At 50.1% G+C, this 21,142-nt stretch overlaps 1 protein-coding gene across 5 annotated transcripts in view; it reads right to left on the bottom strand.

The window, feature by feature from the left end:
* Positions 1-21,142, bottom strand: part of DMTN (dematin actin binding protein) — a 62,070-nt gene that overhangs the window by 18,484 nt on the left and 22,444 nt on the right. For 3 of the 5 annotated variants that reach the window (XR_009557824.1, XM_060276387.1, XM_060276388.1), the window contains exons 2-3: positions 19,939-19,990; positions 17,666-17,722 (exon numbers count right to left, since the gene is read on the bottom strand). Coding sequence is in view for 4 of the 5 variants with exons in the window: in XM_060276387.1 (XP_060132370.1) it covers positions 17,666-17,683 (18 nt within the window). In the remaining variant the exon portion in view is untranslated. Of the gene's footprint in view, positions 1-17,665; positions 17,723-19,930; positions 19,991-21,142 lie in introns of all 5 variants that reach the window. The other 2 variants (XM_060276385.1, XM_060276386.1) reach the window with 2 other exon arrangements.

The raw sequence follows: 21,142 nt of genomic DNA, 5'->3' as shown, positions 1-21,142 counted from the left end.
GCCACAGGGGCCGGATTAGGCCCCCGAAGAGAACTTTGGACATGCCTGATCTAAACTAAACGTACCTAAAGTGCCGAGCTCAAATAACCTTTAAAAATATACAGTCTATATATGACATGATGTTATTTCTTATATAGCGCCATCAGTACATGCAAATGTCTGGCTCACTTAAGACTAAAAAGGACCTTTGTTCTAAGGAATGGTGGAACTCACAGGTGTAGAAAGCTTGTATTTTTAACAAATCTTTGTTATTTCTAAAGGGAACCTTTGTATGAGTTAATACTTTATTATCCCTTTGGAGCTGTTCTTCCAGACCAGGCACCCCCAAACTGCGGCCCTCCAGATGTTTTGGCCTACAACTCCCATGATCCCTAGCTAACAGGACCAGTGGTCGGGGAAGATGGGAATTGTAGTCCAAAACATCTGGAGGGCCAAAGTTTGGGGATTCCTGTTCCAGACTGTGATGCTTTACGGTTTAAACATTTGATTCTTTGTTTTTTCTTTCTCTTTTTTTAAAAATAAATTTTATTAGTTTCCATTTAAAAGATCACAGTAAACAACAACATTACAAAAGCAAAAATCATGACAAATATCTATCTCAAATGAATCCAAAGAGGGGAAAAAACACAATCACAATTAAAGAATACAAACAAACAAAAACATATACCTCATATCAGATGGGCGCAGAAAAAAAGAAAGGAGGAAAAGAAGAAAAAAGTATAAGATAAGAGGAAAAAGGGAAAAAAAGGAAAAAGGAAAAAAAAATCAGATTTGACTTCCAATTTACCTCTCGGTAACTCATAAGATTTCTCTTTGTTATGTTTGTAGGGTTGTTGTTTTCTTGGCTAACAAATCAATATTTTTTTAAAAAAATCAGGGAACTGACTCAGATGGGGAAGTGGCTCTTCCACTAAGGAGGTAATAATAAAGCAGGCATTATCAACCTGATGGCCTGCAGGAGATGGTGGGGTGGGGGGCGGAAGTGTTTTATGTTGAGGGATGGAAAAAAGGATCAGGCGTCCTGCCTCTTTGCTTTGTGGAGCCCTTGGTGCACAGTCTAAATTACCTTTCAAGGTGCTCCGAAACGCTCTAAAAATGATGCCATTTTAAGGAAGGGGCAGTGGGTGCGGGCGGGCAGGTGGAGATTGATGGCAGTCACCTTCTCCAGGGCAGCAGCCGCCAGTCAACAGCCACCAGGTGGCGCTGCTTCCCTATAGGCCAGAACGTGTGGTCAAAAATTAGAACCGCTGCATTTGCAAGAGCTTTATGGCCATTCGAGAAGCTTCTTCCTCCCCTTTAATGTCACCACACACACACACACACACACACAGAGAGAGAGAGAGAGAGAGAGAGAGAGAGAGAGAGAGAGAGAGAGAGAGAGAGAGAGAGAGAGAGAGAGACATAGCTGCCAAGTTATCCCTTTTTTAAAGGGATTTTCCCTTATGCTGAATAGGCTTCCTCGCGAGAAAAGGGAAAACTTGGCAGTTATGGAGAGAGAGAGAGAGAGAGCTAGTGCATGAGAACAACACCTTTGGCCATTATTTGTCTCCACTGAAATCCCATTGCAATCCATTGCAATTGTGGCTACTAGAAAATCCACCTGCCTGCCTGCCTTTTTCCTAGCGGCCCCTATCACCAACCTTGAGGCCTGGGAGGAGGAAGAGGATAAGGGAAACCCAGTTGTGGCTCATGGGGTGCCTTAAATTTAGCCCAGATATTGTTGATCAAAGGCTGCTGCTGCCCCAATGCCAAAAGGGAGGGGACTCTTTACTTTGGGGGCTCTATGAAGGGGTTGCCTTCTTTCTCTTTTCTACCTGCATTTATGGAAAAGCAGGGTGGGAATTTTCTATTGTGGAGGCTTGTGGGCAGCGATTCAGGTTCCCTCCCCGGGCAATGGCAGAAGGTATTGACTTCCCCATAAGCTGCACGGAAATTCTAATTTTTGTCCTCACTGCTGTTGAGTTTTGTTCCGTTTTTGATGGAACTGTTAATCTACTGATCAATCTATGGTTGTATATTGTTTTCCTGCATATTTTTATTGTTATTTCATTTCATTTCATTGGGCTGTGGGGTTGAAATATTCAACGGAGATCATTTTCTTTGCCGTTCCACACTTTGGACTCCCATGAAACTTCCAAGGTGGGGGGCGGGGTGGGGGGCTAATTCCACTGATGGGGTGTTAAAAATAGGTCAGTTCGGCCGCAGAAGCACCAACACAGGGGGACATCACAACACACAAAGAAACAGGCCAAGCGAAATCTGCTCGGCTTCCCTCCAACTTCCAACAACAGAGACCAGGGTGGGGGCAGCAAAGGAAATTCCTGTGATGTATATATAATGAGGAGGAAAGAGGAGGAAAAAGGGAAGGGGTGTCTGTTACCAGAGGCCAAAAGGAGAATTTTGCAAGGGGAGGAAAAGTTTTTTTAAAAATTGTGTGTGTGTGTATAAATTCATGCCAAATGTGCAGAACTCTATGGAAAAAATGCCGGGTGTCAGGCTAAAAGGGAACTTCTGATAAAACGTTTCTGTTCAGTGACACAAAAGGAAGCCCTTCATTCTGGGCATGGTTAAACTGTGGAACTTCCTCCCACTGGAGGTAGTGATGGCCACCAGTCTAGATGACTTTAATGCATTTTAAATCTTTGTTGGAAGCTGCCCAGAGTGGCTGGGGAAGCCCAGCCAGATGGGCAGGGTACAAATAATAAATTATTATTATTATTTAAAAGAGGATTAGGCAAATTCATGGAGTGCTATTGATGGCTACTAGCCAGGATGGCTCTGCTCTGCCCTCCACAGTTGGAGGCAGCATTGCTTCTGAATACCAGTGGCTTGAAACTACAAGAGAAGCCAACACTCTTTTGCTTGCATCCTGCTTGCAAGGTTTCCCAAGGGGATCTGGTCAGCCAGTATGAGAACAGGATGCTGGACTAAACTTGGCCTGATCCAGCAGGCTCTTCGTATGTTCTTAAGTTACATGGCAGAAGATTGAATGCAATTGCAACTCCACCTTCCTGCATGGCTACCAATGGATTAAAGGCTTGCATATGAGTGCATTATTATTATTATTATTATTATTATTATTATTATTATTATTATATTAAAAATCCACTTCCGTCTTCCATACATGTACAGCAGCTGCTGCTGCTGCAGGAAAGAAAGTCAGTGCCACAGGGAAGGGTGGTGATAATGCCCCCCCCCAAAAGGGAAAACAAAAAGGCGGCTACCCTGGTGAGAGAGGGGGAGAAGGAAACAGGGAGGGGGCTGAAAGAGAAGGTAAATGGAAATAAAGTGATGGGAATACAGCAGGGGGGGGAAGGGTTCAGCAAAAGTTAGACTGGGACAGAGCAGGAGTGGGGTGAATGAGAATTGTATGAATTTTTTATGGACTGATTAAAAAATGGTCTGACTTTGGATTGTATTAGGAGCGGGCTGTAACTTCTGGAGACACCGATTCCAAGGAAAGGGGGTAGATCTAGTTTGCTAAGTGGGAACTAAAAGGGGGTAAAAGAATTGGACTAAGTTGAAATATTTCTGGGTAAAAGGGTAGAGAATATTGGGTAAAAAAGGCAATGTGAAGTATAAAGGGTTAATAGTTAAAAAGAATTTTATTTGGAAAGAAAGAAAGGGTGAAGAATTGGAAACTGCAATAATTAGTGAATTTATGAGAACTCAAGGAGGGGGTACGAGGAAGTCTGAAATGTTTAGAACTGAAGTTGAGAAGTATGATAATATTTTTTGATGTTTCTCTTTTTCTCATATTTTCTCTTTTTCTTTTTTGTATTTTCTATTTTTTCTCTCTATTATTATTATTATTATTATTATTATTATTATTATTATTATTGCTGTTCTTCATATAATATTGAAGAAATAAGATTGTTGTATTATCTTCTTTTTTGTATTTTTCTCTGGGTAAAATTCAATAAAAATTATTTAAAAAAAGAAAGTCAGTGCCACTCAACGGGGCCAAACAGAAATTTGTATTGGCCATGTAGGCAGCGTATTGAAGAGCCGTTTCCAGCAAGGATTTCCTTCCAGCAGGCACAGTAAACTCTGGCTTTGCCACAAATATACATTTGTATTCCCTCCTGCCAATCAGATGGGTTGCTGTGTGTCCCCAAAGTGCTGTTTTCTGGGCAGAGCTGCCGACTGTTGTGCTGTGGAATTCCAGCCCCCTTGCAAATGTGCCACCAAAAGGGGACTGGAGACTGACTGATAAGATTCTTGGCTATCCAGGCAGGGACAGAAACAGAAAACCTTTCTTAGAACCGGCTACACATCACAAAGCCAGGAGCGAGCTGGCTGCCAAGTTTCACTGCCTGGCTGTTAAAAAGCAGGGTGGGGAGGGGCACACTGGAAAGCCAGTCTGCGAAATGGGGCAGTCTTTTTTAAAGGTTTCAAATGAATACCTCCTTCAGCCTACATATTATTAAATAGTGGGTAGACAACACAGCGGTTCTTCAAGAAGCTCTTTATTCGGAAGCCAGAAGAGAACTGAACTGCATTGCCGAGCCGGCCTGCTTTTATAGAGGCTGGCTCAAACAATGTATCAAACATAATTCAAAGTTCCCTCCTAAAGTTCCCTCCTAAAACAACTGTCAAGGACCTGAGGACCTGAGGGAAAACTATATACACTAATACATAACACCCCTCCCCACCGAGAAAAGGTATTAGTTAAATTCGTAATGGTTTAAATTAGGTACAAGAGCATAACAGTTTCAAGGTACATAGCTTCTATTTACAATGCAACGTTTCAAGTGCAGTAACTGACATAGTCCCGTAAGTAGGATGGCCGCTTGGTGACCCTGGTGGAATGCCGAGGGCCAGTACCAGTGTTCAGGGGGTTGGCCGATTCTTGCTGAGCCTGTGGCGCCACCGATGTTGGTGGTTAGTCCAAGTTCCCTGTCTCTGTGACTGCCGAAGGAACCGCCATGTGCGGACTCGGTGGATGGTCAGGCACAGCAGTGGCTCTAGTCTCTGGGGGGCCCTGCTGAACCTCTGACGTGTCTTGGCTAGGATCCACGTCCGCAGCTTGTGAGGGAGGTGTAGATTGAGCCTTGCCTTCTGTTAGAGCTTGCTCTGGAGCTGGGGGTGCAGTTGGGGGCACTGTGGCTGTGTCCAAATTCCCAACCCTGCGCCTCAGCTGGTCAATGTGTCGGCGCCATAAGCGTCCGTCTTCAAGTGCCACCTGGTATGAGCGGGGTCCAGTGACTCCTACTACCGTGGCCGGCACCCAAGGAATGTCTCCCACAAAGTTCCGGGCAAAAACCCGATCCCCCGGAATGAAAGACCGTGGTGCGTTGGCACAGCCTGGGGGTTCGGCCACACCAAAGTCCGGGTGTAGTCGATCAAGTGGAGATCGAAGGCGGTGGCCCATCAGCAGTTCGGCCACACTCCACCCTGTGGCCGCATGAGGGGTGATGTGCTGCACGAGCAAGTACTCAGTGACCCGCTCATGCCAGTCCCCCTGGTTCAGGCGCGCAAGCGCCTCTTGCCGATCTCACCATTCTTTCTGCCTGCCCATTGCTGGCGGGGTGAAATGGTGCTGTCAGCGCATGTCGGATGCCCAGTCCCAGGAGGTACCGTTCAAATGTACCAGAGGTGAACTGTGGTCCGTTGTCGGAGACGAGAACATCAGGACACCCATGGATTGCAAACAGGCCTCGCAGCACCCGGATGATGGCCTCGGAAGTGGTGGATGTCATCAGGGCCACCTCCAGCCACTTGGAGTAGGCGTCGACCACCACCATAAAGGTCCGTCCGTGGAAAGGGCCGGTGAGATCAATGTGTACCCTTGACCAGGGTGCCTTGGGCGTCTCCCAAGTGTGTCCTTTAGCTGCTGGTGATGCAGGTCTCGACTCTGGGCACTTTTGACAGGCGGCAACCCATGCAGTGATGGCATCGTCCATGTTCGGCCACCAGACGTAACACCGAGCCAACGCCTTCATTTTGACGATTCCCGGGTGTCCGACGTGCAGAGCCTCGAGGACGCGTTGGCGGAGCTTTTGAGGAATCACGACTCGGTCCCCCCACAATAGGCAGCCACGATGAGCCGAGAGCTCGTGTTGTCTGGTTGCAAACGGCTGGAGATCTGAGGCGAAGGGACCTTGTGGCCATCCCCTCCACACCCAGTTGAGCACACGGCTGATAGTCCAGTCCTGGGCAGATGCGGAGGCCACATCAGTAGCCGACACCGGAGCTGCTGGAAGGTCTTCAATCAAGAGGATCGATGACGCTGGAGCTGGGTCTTCCACCAGCGTTGGAAGAGGGCACCGGCTCAGAGCGTCAGCGTGGCCCAGCGACTTTCCCGGGCGGTGGATGAGTTGGTAGTGGTAAGCTGCCAGAAAGACAGTCCATCGCAACAGGCGAGGCGAGAGGACCGGTGGTGTTGGTCTATCACCCGCGAGGAGGCCCAGGAGCGGCTTGTGGTCGGTGATGAGGTAGAAAATCCTGCCATAGAGGTATTCATGGAACCTCTTCACTCCAGCCACAAGTGCCAGTGCCTCCTTGTCAAGCTGGCTGTAATTCCGTTCGGTTGGAGATAACGTCCTGGAAAACGGTGACTGAGGACGGCGCCGATGCCAAAAGGTGAGGCATCACAGGCAAGGACCAGCGGCCTGGCTTCACTGTACTGTACCAGCACACTGTCCGATGAAAGGAGAGCCTTGACCGCATTGAAGGCCGTCGTCTCCCGATGACCCCAGGACCAAGGTGTCTTCGTGCTGAAGAGTCGGTGGAGAGGCTCGGCTACAGTCGCTTTGTGGGGCAGGAACATGTTATAAAAGTTCAGCAGTCCCAGGAATGCCTGCAACTCAGTTTTGTTCTTTGGTGTGGGGGCCTGCTGGATGGCCCGGATCTTGGATTCCGTCGGGTGGAGACCGGAGGCGTTGACACGATAGCCCAGGAACTCCGCCTCCGGAACAGCAATCTTGCACTTCTCTCTCTTTACCTTGAATCCAGCCTCCTGGAATCTGGTCAACACAGTGCGGAGGCGCTCGAACAGCTGTTGGGTAGACTCTGCTGGCACCAATACGTCATCAAAGTACAGCACCACGCCCGGAAGCCCCTGCAGGAGACGCTCCATAAGGCTTTGGAAGATGCCAGGAGCCACACTCACCCCAAACTGCAACCGGCGACACCGGAACGCCCCTCGGTGGGTGACGACCGTTTGGGTTTCCGCGGTGGCGTCATCGACTGGCAGTTGCTGATAGGCTTGGGCAAGGTCCAGTTTTGCAAATACGTTGCCTTCACCCAGGGAGTGCAGCAGGTGCTGGACGACGGGAACCGGATAAGCGTGCTGCTGAAGCGCCTTGTTGATTGTGCACTTGTAATCAGCGCATATTCTCACCGACCCGTCTGGCTTGACTGGTGTAACAATGGGAGTCTCCCACTTGGCATGATCCACTGGCTCCAAGACGCCCTGGGCGATCAACTTGTCCAGCTGTTCATCCACCTTAGCTTTGAGGGCGAACGGAACCCGACGTGGCTTAAGTCTGATGGGGGTGACTTGTGGATCCAAGCTGAAAGATATGGGCGTGCCCGTGTATTGGCCCAGGGTGCCATCAAAAACCTCGGCAAAGTCTTTGATGAGGGCCTCTGTTTCAGCGTTGGAGATGCTGTTGATGCCGGTGACTTCCATGCCGAGGGCATCAAACCATTCTAGCCCTAGGAGGCTAGGACGTGGACCTTCAACCACCACCAGTCGGAGCAGGCCCGATAATTCCTTGAAGGCAATCCGGAACCTGCCGACGCCTACTACGGGAATGTCATTTCCCTGGTAGTCTCTGAGATGTACACGGTGCTGGTCAAGTTGCCTTTTCGACAGCCTGGGCAGAAGTTTTTTGAGTGTGTTCCAGGACACGATGGACATGGCAGACCCGGTGTCGATCTCCATATCACATGGAGCTCCTTCGATGAGCACCGTGATGTGTAGCTTGCGTTGTGTCAGCGAGTTGGCTTGTCCAATCGCGGTTCCTGATGCGCAGTGGCAGTTGGTTAGTGCGAAACAGCTTTCGTTGGTGGACCGGAGTGAAGACTTGGCCTTGCAAAATGGTGAAGGGGGCGTGTCAGACGGAGCTGACCGGCATACCTTCTCGATGTGTCCTTTTTTTGAACACCGCCGACAGATGGCGTCCCTGAATTGGCACTTAGCGTGGTCCTGGCGGCCTCCACAACCGGCACAAGCTGATTGGTCTCTGGGCTTTGATTTAAATTTTCTGCGCTCTCGCTTGGTTTGGTGCACGTAGTCGTCTTCATCTGAAGAAGAAGTCTTGTGGCTGCTAACCTCCTCGTGGTGCACCTGAATTGGCTTCTTAGTGGAGTGTGGGCTGCTGGCCTTGCGAATCTCCTGGGCGGAGAGTTCAGCAGCTTCTGCGGCTGCGGCCTCCTCCATGGCCTTCTGTAGCGTGAGGTCTGACTTGGCGAGGAGGCGCCGCTGCAGACGGATGTTCCGGATTCCGCAGACGACTCGATCCATCAGGGCGTCATCAAGGTCCTGGAACTCACAATGTAGGGCAGCCTTCCTGAGAGCAGCGATGTAATTGCTCATGGACTCCCCTTTGGCCTGGTTCCTGTGGTAGAAGGCGTGGCGGGCAGCAATTTTATACGGCTTGGGCGCGTAGTGGGTACGGAGCTTCTCTTGGAGCGTGTCCCATGGCGCTGCCTTGACAGCTAGGGGTGCAACCAAGGCCCGGGCTGTCTTGAATACCTTGGGGCCACACAGACTGAGGAAGAGACCCTGCTTCCGCTTATCAGGCACCGCTTTCAGCGCATTTGCTTGGAGGAAGCAAGCGAACCGAGCAAGGTACGTATCCCATGATTCAGAGGCTGGTGCGAACAGCGGTAGAGGCACGAATGAAGCCATGGTTCCGATGCCTACATGGATGGCGATGGAGGGCACACAGTGCTCTAGCCAGAACGGTCAGCTCTGAATGTGATTTCGCTCAGTGATTTCGCTCAGTGATCAGCTCATTGCATGTCCGATTCTGGCTGTGCTCTGCTGTCCTTCCATCCCATCCTCGTCGCCAGTATTAAATAGTGGGTAGACAACACAGCAGTTCTTCAAAAAGCTCTTTATTCGGGAGCCAGAACAGAACTGAACTGCATTGCCGAGCCGGCCTGCTTTTATAGAGGCTGGCTCAAACAATGTATCAAACATAATTCAAAGTTCCCTCCTAAAGTTCCCTCCTAAAACAACTGTCAAGGACCTGAGGAGCTGAGGGAAAACTATATACACTAATACATAACACATATATTACAATATAATCCTACAAAAAGAATTGCGGAAGAGATTGCCTTCTTTGGATCCAAGATATCTGGCGATGCTTCGTAGCAGTCAAATTACAAAACAGAATAAATCCTCCACACCTGACATTTGATCAATGACTTCCATTTCAATGCGGCTTCGATTGTTTATTTCCCTCCTTCGGCAGCAAGGCCAAGGCACACTGCCCACGGTGGCAGGGGGTTGGGCTGGATGTCCCTCGGGGTCCCTTCCAACTCTACAACTATTCTATGCATCGCCCCCCAAAAGAGGACACCCATTTATGTAGGCTAATTTGTACGTGTAAGTGCAAAACTATAAATAATTACTATGGCTGAGAGAAAACTGCAGGGGCATTGCCTCACTGTAGTGGAAAAAGCTGTGACATCAGGAATAACTAAACATCAGGAATAACTTTTTGACTGTAAGAGCCCTTTGACAGTGGAACGGACTCCCTCGAAAGGTGCTGGACTCTCCTTTGTTGGAGGTTTTTAAACAGAGGTTGGGAGGGGAGGGCATCCGTCACAGATTTTTTAGTGGTGGTCAGTGCCGGATTTACGTATAAGCTAAACAAGCTATAGCTTAGGGCCCCACTCTCTTGGGGGGGGGGGCAAAAAATTTAAGGGAAAACAACAACTGGATGTACATCTCCAGAATATAAGATAAATTACAAAGAAAATAAAACCTACATACAGCAACAGTGTTTGTGTTGTGTAGGCTCCTTTGATGTAAGTACAGTGGAACCTCGGTTTATGAACACCTCAGTTTACAAATTTTCGGTTTACGAACGCCGCGGACCCGTCTGGAACGGATTAATTCACTTTCCATTACTTTCAATGGGAAAGTTCACTTCAGTTTATGAACGCTTCAGTTTATGAACAGACTTCCGGAACCAATTACACCCGTGCTTCGGGTTAAGTACGCTTCAGATTGAGTACTCCACGGACCCGTCTGGAATGGATTAATCCACTTTCCATTACTTTCAATGGGAAAGTTCGCTTCAGTTTATGAGCGCTTCAGTTTATGAACAGACTTCCGGAACCAATTGTGTTCATAAACTGAGGTACCACTGTAATAGTTAGCCCTGCTAGCCTGCTTCCTCAAAATGGCTTTAGATACCTATTAAGTCAATAAATTACCATTAAGAATATATTCAACACAAAAAACTGTGACAATTTGTTGTAGGCAAAGGACAGCTGGACATTTAAAGGGCCCCATTACCTTCAGTAGCTTACGGCCTCACCAAACCTAAATCCGGCCCTGGTGGTGATTTCTGAATTGCAGAAAGTTGGAATAAATGACCCTTGGGTCATTTTATAATTCCATCTACCGTCCAAGTGCTGCCTACTGCGCATGAGGGACTTCATGCTGCTGGCCCCCCCTCCACAAACACATACAGCTTCTTTCCCTTTTTTGAGTCATCCTTAGCTGATCTTTTACCTGACAGTCCTTCAAACACAGCCCCTGTATTGCTGCCTCACATCATTCTGCAGTCAGATTTTATTCCAATATGACAAACAGATAATTGCCTTTTCTTCCCCTAAGAGAGCTTGTGGCACAATTGCATGTCCCCACAGATGCTGGAGCCTGTTCCCTAACAATATAAGCCACACCTCCCACCGCTAAAGCAGGTGTTCCTTTATTACTCCGGGGGTTTGTGATTATTATCATCATTGCAAGTATTAATCTTGCGGCAGTTATCAAACTTCCTCCGAGATCTGTGCACTTTCTCCTGACAGCATCCTCAATGTAACGTAGCAGACCCCCCTGCTGGACCACTACAAAATCATGGAGTATAGAGGGGTTTTTTGTTGTTGTTGCAACGTCTGGCTTATTTATAAAAAATACATCTGCAGTGATAGCAACCTCTTTGACATCTCCAAGATTCTGAAGAATTTTTTCCTGGTTTGTCACAGAGAAGTGGGGAGAAGGCTTGGCAAGTGTCCCTGCTAGACTGCGCTTTTCAGTGTCCACAGAATCATAAAAAGGTGGAACTGGAAGGGATCCAAAAAGTGATCTAGTCCAACCCCCTGCGATGCAGGAATGAAGTGACATCTATTGTAATCCTGTCGGTCTGCGCCTGAATGAACCAACCTGCCCCCATTTCTAAGGGGACAGAGTCGCATTTGCTTCACACCAAACATGGAATGTGTTTCGGTGCTGGCTCTGTACTGCTTTAAATTGTGAACCGCTGCCCCCACTGGCCAAGCTTCCTGTTATGTACTGAGCTGAATCCTAGAACAATAGGATTCAGAATCAGCGGGAGCTACCCAATCCAACTCCAGGTGGAAGTGAATCCGCAACCGGATTGGCCTGCTGGAGCAGCCAATCAGGCGGCTGGCAGAAGTGAATCTGCTACCTGATTGGCCTGTAGGAGCAGCCAATCAGGCTGCAGGCAGAAGTCAATCCACAATATAATTGGCCCACAGGTGTAGCCCTGAAGTAGCCAATCACGCAAGGCCCATTGTGTAAATAATGTATATAAGCAGATGGTTTTGGGAAAAGAGTATTCGTCTTCTCTTCTCCTCCTTGATGACTATGAGCTGAATAAAGAGCATGAAATTCACTCTCGACTCCGAGTATATTTCACTGGCGACGAAGGTGGGATCCTGCTGAGCTGACCGCCACCACGCACTGCACCGCAGCACCGCCACCTGCTGCACCGCTGCATCGCACCGTGCATCCAGGCTTCAGCTCCAGGACCCAAGGAACCCAGAATGGCAACCAACAGCAGCTTCTCGCCATTCAAACCAGCATCAGGAGACTGGGAAGGGTACGCCGCCCGTTTCAACTTCCTCCTGCAAGCGAAAGAAGTCACCAACGATGCCATGAAGAGGGCGACATTCTTCAGCGTCTGTGGAGAGGAGACGTTTGAAATCGCCCGGGCTCTCCTTGCACCTAGAGATGTCGCTACCGTCTCTTACAAAACAATAATGGAACGGCTGAAGGAGCACTTCTCACCACAGCCCTCAGTGGTAGCTTGCCGAAATGCCTTCTACGCAAAGCGGCAAGCCCCGGGGGAAACCATAACTGGGTTTGTGACCTCCCTCCGCCAAGCCGCCCGGTTATGCAACTTCTCAGAATTGGAGAACATGCTTCGTGACCGCCTCGTCGGTGGCCTGAGGGACGAGATGTTGCAACGACGCCTCTACGCCAAAAAAGACCTCACGTTCCAGATTGCTCTGGAGGAAGCCCTGGCAACCGAAGCCGCCGAGAGGTCAACGCAAGAGGCACGACCGGCCCCGCCATCCCAACCGAGGGTCTACCACGAAGACCTCACCGACGAATCCGAATCTGACAGGGAGGAAGTACACCGAGTACAGCGGCGCACTCAAGCAGCACACACACCACAGCAGCCTCGACGAGAAGGAGGGAACTGTGCAAGCTGCGGGGAGAACCACGAGAGGAGGACCTGTCGTTTCCGCAACGCAGAGTGCAGGCAGTGCAGAAAATTGGGACACATCGCCCGGGTGTGTCGGGCTCGACTCACCCGTCGACAAGCATCAGATGACCGACCCAGAAGCCCCAGGTCACACGGCACCATGCACCAAGGCAACTCAACGGAGATCACGGACTACCAGGTATTCCAGTTGCCCCATCCCAGCACAGAGAAAATTTATATAGAGGTACAGATAGAGGGAGCCCCATGCCGCATGGAGCTGGACACGGGTTCAACTCTATCCATAATCTCGGCCCGAACATTAAGGGAACTGTGCCCTAATGGGGGTCCCAAACTAAGGCCGGCCCCATTCACCCTCCGGGACTTCCAGAAACGTAAGGTCCCTACTATGGGGGTGGGGACCTTCAGGGTGCAATATCGAGGGCGAAAGCAACAATTGGACTTCGCTGGCCCCTTCCAGGGAAAAACATTCTTCATAGTGGTGGATTCCTACACCAAATGGCTGGAGGTCGCACTGGTACCATCCACTTCTACGGCGGCAGCCATCCGGGTACTACGTAAGCTGTTTGCGACCCACGGGCTCCCTGACACCCTCGTCTCGGACAATGGAACCGCATTCACGTCAGAGGAGTTCCAGACCTTCACAGCGCAGAACGCCATCCGCCACATCCGCTCAGCACCATTCCACCCTGCCACCAATGGCCAAGCGGAGCGCATGGTGCGGACCACCAAGGACAGCCTCCGCCGCATGACACAAGGGGACTGGGAATACCGCCTTGCTGCATTTCTTCTAGCACAGCACAGCACCCCAAGCACAACGACGGGCCGGAGCCCAGCTGAATTACTAATGGGCCGGCGCCTTGCAACTAGACTGGACCGACTTCACCCCGACAGAGCTCAGGATGAGGTAGTGGTGGGGAAAGGCAGGAACCCCCGGACATTTGTGGCCCAGGACCCAGTGTATGCAAAGAATTTTGGGGCAGGCCCAGCATGGTTACCCGCCACAGTCACCAAGGTGACCGGTCCCGTGTCGTACGAGGTACTAACGGAAGGGGGGCAATGTTGGCGCCGCCACTGCGACCAGCTACGGCGACGATTCCCAGGAGGAACCCGGGAGGAGAGCGGGACAGAGGGGTCCCAAGGGGACAGCAGGGCAGTGAGGCCTGTAGAGCGAGAGGGGTGGGCAGGGGAAGCAGAAGCAGTAGGCACAGAGGGGCGCCCCGAGGCTGGAAGGACACCGGAACCAGAGCTACAACCTAGTGGTTCAGTGGCGCCAGACCAGACAGCCCCGGCACAGCCAGCAGCCTCGGAACACGAGCCAGAACCAGAACCCCTGACCAAGGAACACCCCAGGCCACAACGCACACGGAGGCGGCCAGCAGACCTTGGGGACTACGAATGCAACTTCCCGGGCAGGACTGGAACTTAGAGGGGAGGGGTGTTATGTACTGAGCTGAATCCTAGAACAATAGGATTCAGAATCAGCGGGAGCTACCCAATCCAACTCCAGGTGGAAGTGAATCCGCAACCGGATTGGCCTGCTGGAGCAGCCAATCAGGCGGCTGGCAGAAGTGAATCTGCTACCTGATTGGCCTGTAGGAGCAGCCAATCAGGCTGCAGGCAGAAGTCAATCCACAATATAATTGGCCCACAGGTGTAGCCCTGAAGTAGCCAATCACGCAAGGCCCATTGTGTAAATAATGTATATAAGCAGATGGTTTTGGGAAAAGAGTATTCGTCTTCTCTTCTCCTCCTTGATGACTATGAGCTGAATAAAGAGCATGAAATTCACTCTCGACTCCGAGTATATTTCACTTCCTATGAATATACAGCCCAAACTGGAGTTTGTAGCCAGCCTGACTCCACGCTTTGTTTTCTGCCACTTACTTGCTGATTATCTCAGCCATGGCAAACATTTCAAGGTAGAACTTTATTTTTCTCTTTTCACTGACTTCACTGCAATTCTACAGCCTTTTGTGTTTGTCAATAATAAGCCTATCTTCTTGATGACAGAAACCTGATCTGGGGGTATTTTTTCTGACCTTTTCATCACGTTTTCATCTTTTTAGCCAAGCAACCGAGAGAGCACACGGCAGTCTTTGCCAGTTGTGTTGGCTGGGGCTGATGGGAGTTGCCATTTAGAATATCTGGAGGGCACCAGGTTGGGGAAGGATGGAGCGAGCTAAACCTCAAGGGGTGTTGGGTAGCTGGAGACTGGGAAGCTCCGTGCTTCAGCCATCTCCCCCCTGGGTGTGGATTCTGGAGTGAATGTAATCCCAGCAGAGACATTGGAGCCACTGAACATTCATCAAATTCAGTTCACCAAGTAGAATCACAGACTTCTGGGATGTCACTAACATGCCACTTAAAAAAAAAAATCCCCTTCACCGACTTAATAAAATGTCAACAGAGGGAGTTGGCTTTTTCTTCCAAAAATATTTCCAAATGGGTGTTGGAATCTGTTTTACTAGAACTGCTCCCCCATTTTGCATATTTCTGCTGAACAGAACAGAAACCCACTGATCACTCTGCAAATAATTCTACAGCAACCTTTTGAAGGACATGAATCCTGTCAACAGGGTTTTAAAATTTCACAGAGTCCAAAGGGACCTTGCAAGGCCACCCCATTCAAGCACCTTGCTCAACGCAGGAAAACGGAGGAGAATAGCTCCGTTTACAGTGGTACCTCTACTTACAAATAACTCTACTTACAAATTTTTCTACATACAAATGGAGTTCCGTCCGCCATCTTGGATGCGGTTTAGATAGGATTTTTTCTACTTACGAATTTTTAGATAGGGTTGCTTCGACTTACGAATTTTTTCTCCCAATGCATTCCTATGGGATTCAACTTACAAATTTTTTCGACTTACAAATGTGTGTTCGGAACACATTAAATTCGTAAGTAGAGGTACCACTGTAATTAGATCTCTGGTCACATCACAGCCCTCCCTGTAGTGCTGTAACTCAGCTTCTCATTTGCAGGTACTGAAAGAATCTGATGGCTGGACTGATTATTACATTCAGTGAAGTTAAAGAGAAGATTAATACAGAGCAAGTAACCCCTTTCCCCTCAGTCAACCTTGGGACCACATGTTTCCCTCACAAAGGCAAAAGCTGTTGCTGCCTTTGCAGATCGGCTAAGACAGTCCTTCCTCTGTCTGGAGGCCTCAAAATGCATGGCCATCCTAATGTCAAGAAGAAGAGTGAAGGGGCCTCTCCTTGGATTAGCCATAGATTTTAAACTAAATAAAAAATTGCTTGCAGAATCTTGTCTTAGGCTTGCTTGAGAATCCAAACACAGGCTTGTTAATGTTGCATTACTTTTTAATTAATGTTAATGTTGCATCACCCCACTTCACAGACCATCCTCTCCTGTTTATTCACAGCGGCACAGTGATGTTCTTGCATGGTGTCTGGATGAAACAGGTCACTGTTAGGAGACTTCTGAGGCGGTGGTCTAGGGACCCCCTGCCAAACTCAAAACATTGACACCCAGACAGTGGTGGACCCAGTAGTGTAGGAAGGTGGGGGTGGTGAGGGCGTGCCACCCTGGGCAGCGCGATCCCTGGGGCGCTATCGTGGCTGCCCTGCCCCCACAGATTGTGCATCCCGCCCCAAAATGTGCCCTACAGCCCTGCACGCAGCATGTCCCACCCCCAAAACACGCGCCACACCCCTGCGCACAGCACGTTCCGCCCCCAAAACACGCACCACGCCCCTGCGCACAGCATGTCCCACCCCCAAAATGCGCGCCACGCCCCTGCACACAGCACATCCCACCCCCAAAATGCGCGCCACACCCCTGCGCACAGCACGTCCCGCCCCCAAAACACGCACCACGCCCCTGCGCACAGCACATCCCGCCCCCCAAACGCCCCCAAAACACGCACCACGTCCCGCCCCCAAAACACGCACCACGCCCCTGCACACAGCACACCCCGCCCCGAAAACGTGCCCCACACCCCTGCACGCAGCATGTCCCACCCCCAAAACATGCACCACGCCCCTGCGCACAGCACATCCCGCCCCCCAAACGCGCACCACACCCCTGCGCACAGCACATCCCGCCCCCCAAACGCGCACCACACCCCTGCGCACAGCACATCCCGCCCCCCAAACGCGCACCACACCCCTGCGCGCAGCACGTCCCGCCCCCAAAATGCGCGCCACGTCCCTGGGGGTCATGTCACTTAAACTGGGTCTACTAAACCCAAAATTTTAAAGCAATGTGGACTAGAGTCACTTCTGGGGCTGCTCTGGCATTACGGGCCCTGAAGCTTAAACTTCCCTATTAGTTTCCGTTTGTCAAATTTGTTTTGGAGACCACAGGGGGCAGGCCTCCCCCACAGATCTTTATCATCTGTTGTGGACTGGTATTATTCCTAAACACTTTGGGCCTTTAGGTTAAAAACGGATGAATTACCTCTTTTGGCAATCCTACATCCTGTGCCGTTTCTACATATTATCTATTTTTGTGTCATTTGGTTATGTACTTCAATTCCGCCAACACCCTCCCATGCGTCTAGAAAGCAGCACCGGGACTAAGCTCACAGTCAAGTTTTGCTACGCATCTTGTGTTTGTTATTAGGTATTTTTTGTTTGTCCTGAGGGAAATTTAAATAACAATCCATTTATTTATTTAAAAAATGAATCAATATAGTAAATTAATATGAAGGAGGGGCGGGGTGTAGGGAAACTTGCGTGAAAATCACGCAAATTCAAGAAAATGCATTTTAATTCTGCTGAATCTAACTTTTGGCCTGAGCCCTTGGAAAAGCAAAGAGTGCCTGCCCACAAACTCTGCAGTGGGACCCAGTTTGCCAGGACTTGCCATGCGATGCACTCGGGAGCCATCACAATTTCTGCACCAAAGTTGTTTTGCCTGCTGCTGCCCACAACCTGGTTTCCTGGAGATCCCCTCCGCACCCCATAACGAGAGCCCCACAGAACCCATGGAACCCGTTTCCCAGGGCAGGCACAGACCAAACCATCTCGGTTGTTACCTTCTGTAGTTTCTCCATTTAGTCTCCTGCTTGAGGGTCCAACTCATTCACCAAGTCCTGTCCAAGGAGAAGGAGGCAGGTTACATTAGAAAGAGCAGATTCCCCCAGGGCCAGTTTCTCCAGGAGTGCCTGGAACACCCTTCCCCAACTGGGTGCCTTCTAGATGTTTTGAACCAACTCTTATCTGCCCCAGACAGCAGGGCCTTGATGCTATCAGCCCCACAGCATCCTGCAGGGCTGTTGCGAGTTGAAGTCCAAAACAGTCTGGCCTATAAGTTTCCTCTTGTCATCACTTTGGAAAACAACCAAGGGGAGCAGTCTGCTTCCACCCCACCCCACCCCACCCCACCCCACCCCACCCCACCCCACCCCCGACTGACAGGTCACATCCTGGGAAATCACAGCCAAGCAGGCAGCAGCTACAATCTCTCATCCTCATTTTACCATCTGTAAAATGGAAGGGCAGTGACTTTCCCGAGTTATTCAGAATTAGACTGAGAAAATGAACAGAGAACCACGTACACCACTTTGAGCTTGTGGACAAAAAAGGCGGGATAGAAATGGAATAAATAAATAACAAATTAATATAAGGCTCCATGTTGATTTAAAGGTAAAGGTAAAGGGACCCCTGACCATTAGGTCCAGTCGTGACCGACTCTGGGGTTGCGGCGCTCATCTCGCATTATTGGCCAAGGGAGCCAGTGTATAGCTTTCGAACTGCTAGGTTGGCAGGAGCTGGGACCGAGCAACGGGAGCTCACCCCGTCACAGGGATTCGAACCGCCGACCTTCTGATCAGCAAGCCCTAGGCTCAGTGGTTTAACCCACAGCACCACCTGGGTCCCTATCCATGTTGATTTAAGGCAGGGGTCCCCAAACTAAGGCCCGGGGGCCGGATGCGGCCCAATCGCCTTTTCAATCCGGCCCATGGACGGTCCGGGAATCAGCATGTTTTTACATGAGTAGAATGTGTCCTTTTATTTCAAATGCATCTCTAGGTTATTTGTGGGGCCTGCCTGGTGTTTTTACATGAGTAGAATGTGTCCTTTTATTTAAAATGCATATCTGGGTTATTTGTGGGGCCTAGGAATTTGTTCATTTTTTTTTCAAAATATAGTCCGGCCCCCCCACAAGGTCTGAGGGACAGTGGACCGGCCCCCTGCTGAAAAAGTCTGCTGACCCCTGATTTAAGGGGATGCAAAAGCTAATGAATGACATGCAGTACCTCCTCTCTCTCTCTCTCTCTCTCTCTCTCTCTCTCTCTCTCTCTCTCTCTCTGTTAAAGCATCCTAAAAAGGGATCGCCATATAGCACATTTTGTATTACTGACCATCATGAGGATTTAAAGGGACACTGTCTGGCTGAAGGCTCCAGATCATTTGACAATGAGGCAAAAAGCAAAGCTGGCTGGATACTCTGGCTGCATCCACTTTTCTCATTGCCGTGTTCCCTCCCTCCCTCCCTCCGCCCTCCCTACCCCCATCCCTAAATGGGCTTCATCTTTCCAGGCCCTTTGACTCCTTGACAAATTGGCAACAATTCACGGCACAGAGAAAGTGGGTAGAGCAGAGCTTTCTTCCCTCTCTCAGAATGCTAGAACTGGTGGACGTCCAAGGAAGCTGAAGGCTGGAAGATTCAGGACAGATAAAAAAACGAAGCATTTCTTCACACAGCAGTGACAGCACCGAGTTATACTATGGAACTCCCTCCCACTGGAGGCAGTGGGGAAAAGATTATCGATGGCTACTAGCCAGGATGGCTATGCTCTGCCTACACAGTTGGAGGCAGCGTTCAAAGTGAAAGATGATTTGACTACAGAAAAGAGGCGTACAGATGAGGGAAGAGTCAGGAAGGCCAAGGAAGGAACCAGAAAGGGTGAAGGCAACTCCCCAAAGGACTTTTCCACCTCCACAGTTCTGCTATATCCAGGTCTCTATGGGCTTTGCCTTCCTACCCTATTAGGGGGCTGAGGTTGCCAAGCGTGGACTGGGGGTGGCAGGTGAGGGGGGCGGGGCGGGATAGCAGAGGGAGGGGGACTGAAGCTAATGGAACATGAGGGGCAGATGACAGGCACATGAAAGATTCATGGCTCTGTGGCAGGGGGCTGGGGAACTGCTTGGATGGTGGGGTTGGGGGTGGGGAGGGTTCAGGCCAGCATGATCTCAGGATGGCAGAGGTGAAGCTAAGAGATTCATATGGAGGGAGGCCCCAAAGAGGCAGTCTCTGCTGGAGATGGGGGGATGGATGGGTGGGTGGGGCCACCCACCTGCTCACCTGGCTGTTCCCATCCCTCCTGGCTGGCTGGGACTTGGATCAGCGCCTCTTTCTGCAATGAGAGATAACAATTGGTGAGCAGCCCCCCCAAGCTGCCCAGCTTGTAAGCTGGGGGTGGACAGGTCCCAGAAGTGCCTTCAGGCTCAGAGCCCGAAGCACACAGAGCAGAGGAAATTTGGGGCAGGCCAGGCGCTTGATTCATTCACCTGCTGAGAAGGGAATGCCTGGTGGGACGCTGTAAGGGGGAGGGATTATAGAGAACCCCCCCTCTCATCAGGAGCAGCCCGTCTCCAAGCAGTCATGAAAGCGCGGGGTCTGAAGGGGTGAGTCAGGAGACGGAGAAGGAGTGCCAGGGCTCTGGCAGCATGGGAGAGCCCCTGCTCCACAGGCAGGAAGAGAGAGAGGCGGGAAGGGGGGACAGGCAGAAGGCAGACCGTAGACCCTCCCCCCCCCACACCGGTATTGAGGAGGAGGAGAAAGGGCAGGAGATTCACTGTCCCAAGGCTTTTATGTTGGTCAAAGTCGCGAAAAGGGGCAGTGCCGGATTCTGATACGGAATGAGAAGACATGAAACCGACAGCTCACTACACTGTAAATAATGTGCACCAATAAAGACATTTGAAAGACAGGTATGTGGAAGGTCGTTACTCAGGAGTAGTCTTAACAGCCCTGACAGACGCCATCTTCACAAATCCATCCATGGAGACAGAATCATAGAATTGTAAAGGTGGAAGGTACCCCCGAGGGTCATCTAGACCAACCCCCCTGCAATGCAGGAATAAAGCAAAATAATCCCTGGCAGGTGGCCAGCCAAGCTCTATTTAAAAACCTCCAAGGAAGGAGAGTCCACCACTTCCCAAGAGAGTCCGTTCCACTGTTGAATAGCTCTCACTGTCAGAAAGTTCTTCCTAAACTGAGCACGAATCAGAAGACCCAGAGCTGGAGAAGAGAAGGTTAAGGGGTGATATGATAGCCATGTTCAAATATATAAAAGGATGTCATATAGAGGAGGGAGAAAGGTTGTTTTCTGCTGCTCCAGAGAAGCGGACACGGAGCAATGGATTCAAACTACAAAAAAAGAAGATTCCACCTAAACATTAGGAAGAACTTCCTGACAGTAAGAGCTGTTTGGCAGTGGAATTTGCTACCAAGGAGTGTGGTGGAGTCTCTTTCTTTGGAGGTTTTTAAGCAGAGGCTTGACAGC

The sequence above is a fragment of the Zootoca vivipara genome, chromosome 6 (assembly GCF_963506605.1).
Source record: "Zootoca vivipara chromosome 6, rZooViv1.1, whole genome shotgun sequence".
NCBI classification, from domain to species: domain Eukaryota; kingdom Metazoa; phylum Chordata; class Lepidosauria; order Squamata; family Lacertidae; genus Zootoca; species Zootoca vivipara.
This window is presented reverse-complemented; position numbering and strand designations above follow the sequence as displayed.